At 40.2% G+C, this 12,551-nt stretch overlaps 1 protein-coding gene across 1 annotated transcript in view; it reads right to left on the bottom strand.

Moving 5' to 3' along the window:
• Window positions 1-5,790: 5,790 nt before the first annotated feature.
• The window catches only part of ldlrad4a (low density lipoprotein receptor class A domain containing 4a), a 38,187-nt gene continuing 31,426 nt past the window's right edge, over window positions 5,791-12,551 (bottom strand). The window contains exons 2-4 of the mRNA XM_060942416.1: window positions 11,611-11,747; window positions 11,152-11,205; window positions 5,791-9,119 (exon numbers count right to left, since the gene is read on the bottom strand). Of these exons, the coding sequence (XP_060798399.1) occupies window positions 8,622-9,119; window positions 11,152-11,205; window positions 11,611-11,747 (689 nt within the window). The 3' untranslated portion in view covers window positions 5,791-8,621. The remainder of the gene's footprint in view (window positions 9,120-11,151; window positions 11,206-11,610; window positions 11,748-12,551) is intronic.

Below are 12,551 nucleotides of genomic sequence, written 5' to 3' on the forward strand. Positions count from 1 at the left end.
CTGGAGGATGTTTTTCCACAGCACTGAGTGTAGTTGATTCAGGGCTGTTTTTTCCTCATCAACTGATTTCTGCCACCTTTCCTTGAGCAGCCTTAACTCTTTCCTCAGTTCTGTGATCTGACACGGTCTCCTGCTGGGACCTACTGATGGTTTAACAGTTTTGCATTCCTTCATACCAGTGGCATCCTGGCATGTCTGATACACCACCTGTACCATAATCTCTTTTTTCTTGCATCTCCTTTTAAAACATTGCCAAGGATGTTACTTCAATCTTCGTCTAGTTATGCCCATCTACGGTCTGCTACTGGTGGCAAATTCAGCTGTGGCTTCCTCTCAAAGTCCACTAGTCTTTCAGACTCACCCCCTCTTCCTGTGTTCCAAGCAAGTTGAGCAGATAGGTCTGGAGTACTGTGGTTTGTCTCCTGGCTCTGGTTCGCAACTGACTGACAAGCAGAGCTGATAAACTTGGAGATAAGTCTCTGGGTAGTATCAGGTGCTTTGTGTTGCTTAAGTAGCTCTTTGTGCTTGGACATGCCTTGAGGGATTTGCACATCACGTTCATTTTTGAATATTCCACTGCAGATGTTGCATCTTCTTTCTTCACCCTTCTGTCTTGCTGCATCCAATCTTGTAGTCCTTATAACATTGTCCAGGTCATTGACCATGTGATCCGTCCCTAATACAGATTACTCTCCCCCCTCCTTGGTCTGCCTGGGGGTATTCTGGGTGTTTGATACTTGAAACTTCTGGGTGTTTGATACTTGTAGCTTGTCTATGCAGTGCTTCAGGGTGGTAGCCCTAACACTATTGCATGCCGTCTTTCTGAGCTGTCGTCCATTCTTTCATGGATATTCATGGGTCTTCCCCCACTGCCAGTGGCCTTTCCCCAAGGTCACAACAGTTCAGGTGAAATAAACATCAGAGAAGATAGATATGATCATACAGTGTAACATGTAATTGAGGATATTATGTCAAAGTAAGGGCAGCATGGTGGTGTAGTGGTTAGCGCTGTCGCCTCACAGCAAGAAGGTCCGGGTTCAAACCCCGTGGCCGGCGAGGGCCTTTCTGTGCGGAGTTTGCATGTTCTCCCCGTGTCCGCGTGGGTTTCCTCCGGGTGCACCGGTTTCCCCCACAGTCCAAAGACATACAGGTTAGGTTAACTGGTGACTCTAAATTGAGCATAGGTGTGAATGTGAGTGTGAATGGTTGTCTGTGTCTGTGTCAGCCCTGTGATGACCTGGCGACTTTTCCAGGGTGTACCCCGCCTTTCGCCCATAGTCAGCTGGGATAGGCTCCAGCTTGCCTGCGACCCTGTAGAAGGATAAAGCGGCTAGAGATAATGAGATGAGATGCCAAAGTAATTATATTTTTAATTATTTCATCAGCTCTGTTCCTCAGAAGCTAATCAGATGTAAACTGATCCTCAGAAGCTGATCAGATGTAAACTGATCCTCAGAAGCTGATCAGATGTAAACTGATCCTCAGAAGCTGATCAGATGGAAATTGTTCCTCAGAAGCTGATCAGATGGAAACTGTTCCTCTGAAGTTGATCAGATGTAAACTGATCCTCAGAAGCTGATCAGATGTAAACCGATCCTCAGAAGCTGATCAGATGTAAACCGATCCTCAGAAGCTGATCAGATGTAAACTGATCCTCAGAAGCTGATCAGATGTAAACTGATCCTCAGAAGCTGATTAGATGGAAACTGTTCCTCGGAAGCTGATGAGATGGAAGCTGTTCCTCAGAAGCTAATCAGATGTAAACTGATCCTCAGAAGCTGATCAGATGGAAGCTGTTCCTCAGAAGCTCATCAGATGTAAACTGATCCTCAGAAGCTGATCAGATGTAAACTGATCCTCAGAAGCTGATCAGATGTAAACTGATCCTCAGAAGCTGATCAGATGTAAACTGATCCTCAGAAGCTGATCAGATGTAAACTGATCCTCAGAAGCTGATCAGATGGAAACTGTTCCTTGGAAGCTGATCAGATGGAAGCTGTTCCTCAGAAGCTGATGAGATGGAAGCTGTTCCTCAGAAGCTATGGTGATGAGATGGAAGCTGTTCCTCAGAAGCTATGGTAATCAGATGTAAACTGATCCTCAGAAGCTGATCAGATGGAAGCTGTTCCTCAGATGCTGATCAGAAGGAAACTGTTCCTTGGAAGCTGATCAGATGTAAACTGATCCTCAGAAGCTGATCAGATGTAAACTGATCCTCAGAAGCTGATCAGATGGAAATTGTTCCTCAGAAGCTGATCAGATGGAAACTGTTCCTCTGAAGTTGATCAGATGTAAACTGATCCTCAGAAGCTGATCAGATGGAAGCTGTTCCTCAGAAGCTGATCAGATGTAAACTGATCCTCAGAAGCTGATCAGATGTAAACTGATCCTCAGAAGCTGATCAGATGGAAACTGTTCCTCGGAAGCTGATGAGATGGAAGCTGTTCCTCAGAAGCTAATCAGATGTAAACTGATCCTCAGAAGCTGATGAGATGGAAGCTGTTCCTCAGAAGCTGATCAGATGTAAACTGATCCTCAGAAGCTGATCAGATGTAAACTGATCCTCAGAAGCTGATCAGATGTAAACTGATCCTCAGAAGCTGATCAGATGTAAACTGATCCTCAGAAGCTGATCAGATGTATACTGATCCTCAGAAGCTGATCAGATGTAAACTGATCCTCAGAAGCTGATCAGATGGAAACTGTTCCTTGGAAGCTGATCAGATGGAAGCTGTTCCTCAGAAGCTGATGAGATGGAAGCTGTTCCTCAGAAGCTATGGTGATGAGATGGAAGCTGTTCCTCAGAAGCTATGGTAATCAGATGTAAACTGATCCTCAGAAGCTGATCAGATGGAAGCTGTTCCTCAGAAGCTGATCAGAAGGAAACTGTTCCTTGGAAGCTGATCAGATGTAAACTGATCCTCAGAAACTGATCAGATGGAAACTGTTCCTCAGAAGCTGATGAGATGGAAGCTGTTCCTCAGAAGCTGAACAGATGGAAACTGATCCTCAGAAGCTGATCAGATGGAAACTGTTCCTTGGAAGCTGATTAGATGGAAACTGTTCCTTGGAAGCTGATCAGATGTAAACTGATCCTCAGAAACTGAGCAGATGGAAACTGTTCCTCAGAAGCTGGGATGCTGCAGAGTGGCATCCCACATGGTTCTGTATTAGGCTCCTGTTTGTTCTTTGTTTGTGCACGAAATTCATTAACATGATGTTGGCTCTCTGTAGCTACACCACTACACACACACACACACACACACACACACACACACTGCCATTAAACAACATATACTTACATAGACTTGCATCTCCCTCTGTGTGTGTGTGTGCACGTGTGTGATTGTGTGTTTGAGTTTGTGAGTGTTACTGTTATGCCCTGAGGCCTGTCTGCACACACACATACACACACACACACCCACACACACCCTGCAGGAGTTTCCTGCTGCTTTATCACACACTCGTCCTGCTGTAGGGAGCAGTGTGCGCTTTTCCAGTCTGCGGTGTGTCTCCTACACCAGATGTTCCTCACTGAGACACGCGTGCGCGCGCACACTCACACACACACACACACACACACACACAGCAGTAATGTGGAATGTGGAATACGGCACGTCCTGATCTCACACTTCCTGAATGCAATGAATGTGGACTTCAATTTGTCCTCCCCCTATCTGTCTCTCTCTCTCTTTACTTCTTTCTCTCTTACACTTTTTGCTCTCCTTTTTTAAACTCTTTGGGTTTACATCTGTTTCCTTCGCTTTCTTTATTCCTCTTTCCCTGTTTTCCTGTCTCCTGTTTATCTTCCGTTCTACCTACTGTCCTCCTTCTCTCTTTTCTTAGTCTTTCTCTTTTATTCTCTCTTGCTCTCTTTGCATTATCAGTCTCTCTAGTCCTTTCTTTAAAAATTATTCTTTTTTCTCTTTCTCACACACACACACACACGGGTAAATGTGAAAACGCAGATAAATCTCAAGACGCCATTTTGTTCAGAAATGCTGAAGTATGATGGTCATGTGATCACCACAATTCAAAGATGGTGGAAATCACAACAATGCTGTTTTCTCTGTCAGGTGTTTTTTTTTTTTTCTCTTGTTCATTTGAATTTTGTTAATTTGACTGATTTCTTTAGGATATAAGCCACATTGTGATGTAAAAGTTGTACTAGTGCATTTTTGGTTCTTGTTTGTTAACTTTCATTTGTTTGGACAATCAAAACATTTTATAGATCAGCATTACGTGTGCCAGTGTGGACTCTGTCTCCGTCTCCGTCTCCATCTCTGCTCACATTTGTTCATTCCGGTCTGACACCTATGGTGCCTGATGAGACAGTAATATGTGTGTGTGTGAGATCAGTGTAGCAGTGAAGTGACAGAGAATCAACATGATGTGAATTGCTGGTGTGAACCCGAGGTGTCTGTGACCTTCCCGTGGCCTCGCAGGTGCCAATCGACTGAAGGGGGAGGAGATGCATCTCTCTCTCTCTCTCTCTCTCTCTCTCACACGCTGGTGTGTCTGTGTCTATATTTACACACTGCTCGTTTTCCTCTGCATGCTGCAGTTCTCTATCTTTCTCTCTGCAGGAAAATAACCACAGCGTGGAGAAAACATACAGAGATTTTCAGAGAATTAATGTTCATTTTATATCACATTAAAATTACTGTGAATTCATCACGGTTATAATTCATCATACTGTAAAAGATCATACTGTTTTTCATACCTTTATGTTTAAACTGTAATATTATCATACTGTAAATATATAATTTTAAATGTATAATATTTTAAGTGTATACTGTAAATGTCACACTTTAAATATGACATACATTATTATATAAGCGTATGCTGTAAATGTATCATATCTTTACATTCATCCTGTAAATTTACTTCAATCTACTGTACTTCATACTGTAAAGCTGTTACTTCTGGGCCCTTGAGCGAGGCCCTTAGCTCAGTGGTATAAAAAATGAGATAAATGTAAGTCAAGATAATGCTGTAAATTTCTACTGTAAATTTAACATAGTGTAAAATTCAGTCTGTAAATGTAACATACTTCACATTTTTCAAGCTGTAAGTTTACCATTCTTTAAATTTCTACTGTAAATTTAACATACTTTATGTAGTAAATTTACCATATTGTAAAATTTAATCTGTAAATATACTTTACATTTTTCATGCTGTAGATTTATCATTCTTTATATTCATACTGGAAATGTATCACATTGTAAATTTAAGACTAAAATTAATTCTGTAAATTTCTCAAACTCTAAATGTAACCTTCTTTAAATGTGTATTGTATATTTATCATATATGTCTCATTTTTTACATTTTCCTGCTGTAAATTTAATGTACTGTAAACTTCTCATATTGTAAATTTCATGCTACACTATTAATCATCTTTTACATTTTTTCATATAATAAATTTCTCATACTGTAAATGTATATTGTAATTAAATAATTTTTAATTTTAAAAACAATATTTACATTTATATTTACATTTTTTCATGCTATAAATTTACCATACATTACATTTATACTGTAAATTCCTCATACTGTAAATTTAGCACACTTTAAATTTATTATACTGTAAATTACACTGCAAAATGATCATACTATGAATTTATCTCACTTTAACAGATCATTATGTACATTTATCATACTTTACATTTATCATCCTCTAAATTTTTCATACCATTTCACACCTCTTTCAGAGAAACACAATGTGATTTCCTCTGGGAAAACAAAAACAAACAAACAAACAAACAAAAAAAACCCAGACATCAATCGGGATGTGATCCAAAACCTTTATTTGTTAACTTTCCATTTGTGTCTGTTTGGTGAAGTAAGATACAGCTCTTCTGTTCTGTGTTATTTTAATGTCCAAACATCTATCACTCACTAAATAATAATAATAATAATAATAATAATAATAATAAAAAGTCAAATAAATAAATGGCAAGCGCTGGCATTAATAATGATAATTTCTCTGGAAGTTATAAAAGCAGCAGCGAGTTTTGTCCTGTATGCGACCGCCTCATAATCATCACATAGCAGATATAGGAAAAAAATATAAGAAGAACTTTTTGTAACTTATGTTTTGACTATACTGTAGTATTATTTTATTACCTCTTTTTTTGTTTTTTGTTTGTTTGTATATTTTTTTTTTACAAAAGACAAAAAGCACAATTGCAGGGCATTCACAAAAAACCCGATGCCGCCGTGTTAAATTTCTCATCGTAATATCTTCTGTACATTATATTACAGTATTAACATTTGTTCTCTTGTGGTTTTTTTTTCGTCTACCCATTGGGTAGGATATGTGCATAATATTTTCAAGTTATATATTTATACAGCACAGTACGAATAAACAAAGTCGGACTTGTGAAAAAAGCACCGTAGGAAGTGAGGCACAACGAAGGTGGGGAGTGATTTTTTTTTTTTTTAGAGGGTGGGTGGGGTGAGGGTGAGGGGTGTTTGGGGTTTGGAGTGCAAAGTGAAAAGGTTCCTATTTCTGCTTTACCACAACTTTTAGGCACCAAATCTGCTCAGAGAAACATGCAACGAACGTCAAAGTATAATCAACACTCAGAGGTTTTAAACTGTGGATGTAACAGTAAAAAGAAATGAAGATTAACCGTTTAAAAAAAACGTAAAAATGAAATACACATGAACATGAGACGATGGAGAGCAGCATTAGCATTTGCAATAATGTGAGTGTTAGCATAGCAGCAGCAGGACCTCACACACACACACACGTGATGAGTAAGAGCAAGTAAGAGCTGATGGAATCGCACTGAGCGTAGTACGTTGGCTGTCTTGCAATTTTTTTTAGCACGCCCTTTTTCACTTCCACTTGGTCGAAACACCTTGTTAAATGCTGTATCAGCTCACTTCAACTAACTCCCAACTCCAACTGACTTGATACCATTAAAAAAACAAAAAAAACACGTGTGTTAGGATGACGCTATTTAAGTGTAAACCGTTACAAATTTATCACTTAATATTTCAAAAAGTTTACATTTATTAGCTATTCTTCCCAGATTATTCATCGCCAGCTTGGTAACAATCCTGGCTACTGGTTGTAATTACAACATATAGGAATTAGCCAAGCATTAGCTATCTTATTAGCAAACTTAGCGAACTACTAACAAGAGAGGCAACATCTACACTGGCTAGTAACTGAGTTAGCCTTAAAGCAGTGCTGTAATTAGCATAGCTATTGTTGCGTAACTACTATACTGTTTGATTACACACAGCATTTTAGGCTAAGCGTGCTTTCAAGTTGAATAAATGAATCAAAAGATAAAGCCTAATGGTGCTGTCACATGATCAGGTTCACAACTGTTTCTTTTTCATCTACCAGGTCTTCCGATTAGCATGTTAGGATGGTAGCTTGGTAGCTAGCATGCTGAACTAGTGTGAACTCGTGTGCTTTCAAAACTTTATTGGAACAATTTAAGTTGAGCAGAACATTTTCAGAATGTTATTTCTGGTTCCAAGAAGGTTCAGTCTAATGTTTTCGAGGGAAGTTCTTACACAATATTTCTGGAACATTTTTACTTGTATAAATGGACGCTAACGTTCCCATGCTCGAGGGTTGTTTTTGCATGTCTGGACATCACAGGAACATTACTTTTGTAACAGCTTAAAAGGTTTTGAGTATGTTACTGAACATTATGCTGACACTCAATCTAGGACAAGATGGCCGACGTTTAAGAGTAACAGAAAATGCCAAAGTTTCAAAGTCATCAATGGAATACTTCATAACTAACTGTTTATAAAACTACACAGCAGCGGTTCTCAGTTCTCAAGGCGGTTCTGAGAAAAGCATAGAAGATCAGCTAGCCAATGAGACGTGCTCAATGTCGTGGATGTGCATAAGACTACGTTTCCCATGATTCCCTTGCATCTGGACCATGCTGAAGCGAGCGAGTTTTAAAGTGCTATTCTGAAAGGATGAAAAATGACATTTAATAAGAGAAATGAATAGAATTTAAACAGCACCCCTTTTTAAGTGCCATCTTGAAGGTTAGTAATGGATTTTTTTTTAGGCTGGATCAGAAGTTCCTAGTTTTAAGAAAGAAAAGTGAAATGGATGCTAAAATATGCTTAAACATTAGAATATGGACCCAAAATAAATACTAACTTAGTGCAATGTAGATTTTTTCTCTCTATTGTGATGATATCACTGAGATTTAAGTAATGATTTCACTAATCATGGCACTCAAATCTGGATTTTGATTGGTTAAGAACTTAAGAATATTTTTCTTCATGAATGTTAAAAAACAAAACAAAAAACAACCATCCTGCGCAGTTTCTTGAGCAATCTGCAAAAAAAAGAGCTGATTATCTTAAATAAAAGAAAGCATACAAAAAGCAGGAACAGAGAAGTCGCTGACAAGCCTGAACATCCACACGAGGCCCACAAGTTTGATCAAAATAATTAAAATTTGAAAAAGTATACAAAAAAAAACGTGATATTCACTTAAGCTTGGTTCCTCGATTTTCTGGATTACTAAATTGTGCAAGGGAGTGAGTGCTTGGAGGGAAGCCACACCCCCTTTCGCATATTTATGAACAGGGTCCAAAGAGCACAGCCCCTCCCACTCTGTGCTTGTCAGTCAAGTCGGTTTGTCGCGTCTTCCATCCTTCGCCTTCCTCTGATTGGACGGTGGTGTGTTATTGCTGTGCTGGTGCAAGAAACAGGAGGAGGAGGAGGAGGAGGAGGTGAAGTTTGGGTAAGATCGACCAATCACATTGCTGTAAGTGGGTGGTGGTCCTTGCCCCTGAAGGCGTGAGTACGAGGCACTCTTGCCCGAGTGTGTGCTGGGCGGCTTGGGCCCGTAAATGTCCATGATGTCGCTATCAAAAACAGTGCGATTGGGCGGAGCTCGCACAGAGGCGCGGCTCAGCTCGAGTTGCTGCTCGGGGCTTCTCAGGGCAAGAGTGCAGGGGCCTTTATAGGGCGGCGGCTCCTCGCCGTCTGACAGGCAGATGGTGGGTGGGAGCTCAATTTGTGTCTGCATTTGTGGGTACGTGGGCTGGAAACGACTCGACTGCTCCCTCTGGATAAACGAAGGAGGTACGAAGCGATCGAAACTCCGTGGCCCAAACATCACCTGAGCGACGGAAAGAGGAAAAACATATTCAACACCATTCTTCATCCAACACCACTGAATATAATTCCAAGGTTTACTAGAATAAACACCAACATTCTGTATCAGGTATTAATATTTACCCACCAAGATTTATCTTTAAACAACACAGACACCAACATTCGTCTGTTAATATTAACAAACACAGCATTAAACACCAACATTACTGTTCTTCATGAAACGCCAGCATCCTCCGTCAAACACCAACATTCTCCATCACACACACACCAATTCCAAAAAAGTTGGGACACTGTGTAAACTGTAAATAAAAAATGCAATAATTTGTAAATCATGGAAACTATATTTCATTAAAAATAGTACAAAGACAACATATCAAATGTTGAAACTGAGAAATTTTATTGTTTTTTGAAAAATATCTGCTCATTTTGAATTTGATGTCAGCAACACATTTCAGAAAAGTTAGGACAGGGGTGTGTTTACCACTGTGTTGCATCACCTCTACTTTTACCAACACTCTAAACGTTTGGGAACTGAGGAGACCAACTGCTGTAGTTTTGAAAGAGAAATGTTGTCCCATTCTTGTCTGATTATACAATTTCAGTTGCTCAACAGTTCGGGGTCTCCTTTGTCGTATTTTGTGCTTCATAACGCGCCAAATGTTTTAAATGGGAGACAGGTCTGGACTGCAGCAGGCCAGTTTAGCACCCGGACTCTCTTACTACAGAACCATGCAGTTTTAATATGTGCAGAAAGCGGTTTTGTCTTGCTGAAAGAAGGAAGCTACCCATGTCATGTGCACTAATGCACTCTCATACCATCACAGATGCTGCTTTTGAGCTGTGAACTGATAACAAGCCGGATGGTCCCTCTCCTCTTTAGCCTGGAGGATGTGGTATCCATGATTTCTAAAAAGAATTTCTACTTTTGATTCGTCAGAACTCGGGACAGTTTTCCACTTCGCCTCAGTCCATCATAAAAGAGCTCGGCCCAGAGAAGGGGGCGGGGTTTCTGGATATTGTTTATATCTGGTTTTAATTTGCGTTTGTGGACGCAGTAATGAAGTGTTTTCACAGACGATGGTTTTCTGAAGTGTTCCTGAGCCCATACAGTGATTTCCACTACAGACACGTGTCTGCTTTTAATGCAGTGTCTCCTGAGGGCCTGAAGATCACAGGCATCCAATGTCAGTTTTCAGCCTTGTCTCTCGCATACAGAGATTTCTCCAGATTCTCTGTATCTTTTAATGATATTATGGACCATAGATGACGTGATCCCTAAATTCTTTGCAGTTTTACATTGAGAACGTTTCGTTATTCTTAAATTGTTGCACTGTTTGCTCATGCAGTCTTTCACAGAGCGCTGAACCCCGCCCCATCTTTACTTCTAAGAGACTCCGCCTTTCTGGGATGCTCTTTTTATACCCAATCATCTTACTGACCTGGGGACAATTAACCTAATTAGTTTTTGTTTTTTTTAGCATTACGCAACTTTTTCAGTCTTTTGTTGGCCCTGTACTAACTTTTCTGAAATGTGTTGCTGACATCAAATTCAAAATGAGCAAATATTTTTCAAAAAACAATAAAATTTCTGAGTTTCAACATTTGAAATGTTGTCTTTGTACTATTTTCAATGAAATATAGGGTTTCCATGATTTGCAAATTATCACAGTCTGTTTTATTTATGTTTTACACAGTGTCCCAACTTTTTTGGAATTGGGGTTGTACACACACCAACATTCACCATCACACACCAACCCCACATTTCATCAAAAACAAACCCCAGACTAAACCCATCATTCAGCCTCAAACATCTTTACCATCAAATGTATGTTGATGTTCATTTCCAAACACCAAAAAAACTTTTACCAACACGCACACACACCATCAAACACACACACTCTGTCAAACGTACACAGTTTCTAGCCAAAGTGCAAAACCAAGCATAGCAAACACTAACGTTACACATCACACGCCAATAATCATCACACTAACACAATTATCTGATTTAGATTTTGATAAAAACTTTCTTTACGTGCCTCTGTAGCTCCTTGTTGTGTCACCAGACTGTCTGTGGGCCACGAACATCCGCTCTGAGAGAAAAACACACACACACACAAAATGAGACTCTACTGCATTAAACACTTCTGTATCTCTCTTTCTTCCCCTTCTTCTGTACTCTCGCTTTCTCTGTCTCTCTCTCCCTCTCTGACACACACTCTGTTTCACTGTCACTATGAGCAGTCTAGCAGTGCCTCGCCCCCCCCACACACACACACTTGAAAGCAGGCATGCACATGTTGGAGCCGTGTCAGATATGTCATGCACATCAAACAGAATGTGCAGCCCACACCAACTTCCTGCACGCACGCACACACACACACAGTACAAATATGCAGGAAACACACGCCCACATTCATAACTGCAAAGGACAAAGACCAGAACGTGAACTCACCCACCCACCCACCCACTCAGCACACACACACACACACACTTACTGGCTGCATGGCTCCGCCCCGGCGGTGGCGGCTAAAGAAGGCCGATAGTCTGTAATGGTTGAGCAGACAGATGATCACGACCACCATGACGGTCATCACCACGATTATGATTATTATCTGAACAAACTCCAGTTCAGCTGAGAGAGAAAGAGAGAGATTATTTTCTATTTGATCATCCTTTCACATTTAAACACTATGTAAAATGCATACACTGAATCCTCATACTCATAAATCACACTGACCAGAGACCATCCTGTACTGCTTCCCCCGTTCCTCCCACTAGGGGGCAGTGAAGAGGAATGTTCTAAACTCACACCCCGTTCACTACAAAGTGCACTACTTTGGAAATTGTAATCATAACATTTTAATATCCAGTACTTGTATATACTTGTTAATACACTTAGGAATAGTGCACTATTTTGGATTCGAAACATTACCACCGTGCAAATATACAGGCAGTATAAAGTATATTTTGGAATCCTGGACTCTGATTGGTCAGAAGGTGTTGATTAATTCTCTATAACAGCAGCTCTGATAGAAGTGCAGCTGTAAATCACAGGTTTATATGAATGCGCTCATTCTGATACGAGATCATTTCTACAGTAACAGCTCACTGAGCTGCACTAATGATAAACAGGTTAAAAACCGTTGATGTGAAGTTTCCTGTCAGGAGAAGTGTGTGGTGTGTGTGTGTGTGTGTGTGTGTGTGTGTGTGTGTGTGTGTGTGTGTGTGTAATGTTTCTGGAAGGAATCTCCAGTGTCAGCGCTGTGTAACAGTTGGGGAGAAGCTGGAACTTTACGTTTCCTGACATGTTCAGGACAGAGGAGTTTACACTTCTTTATGGTTTCTCAGGAACAACAGATGACAAGCTGCGTTTTTATTCTTATTAACTTTAAGAGAGAGAATAACGAGAGGCTGGTGAGGGAACGACTGTTTATCG

This window comes from Neoarius graeffei, chromosome 16 (assembly GCF_027579695.1).
Source record: "Neoarius graeffei isolate fNeoGra1 chromosome 16, fNeoGra1.pri, whole genome shotgun sequence".
NCBI classification, from domain to species: domain Eukaryota; kingdom Metazoa; phylum Chordata; class Actinopteri; order Siluriformes; family Ariidae; genus Neoarius; species Neoarius graeffei.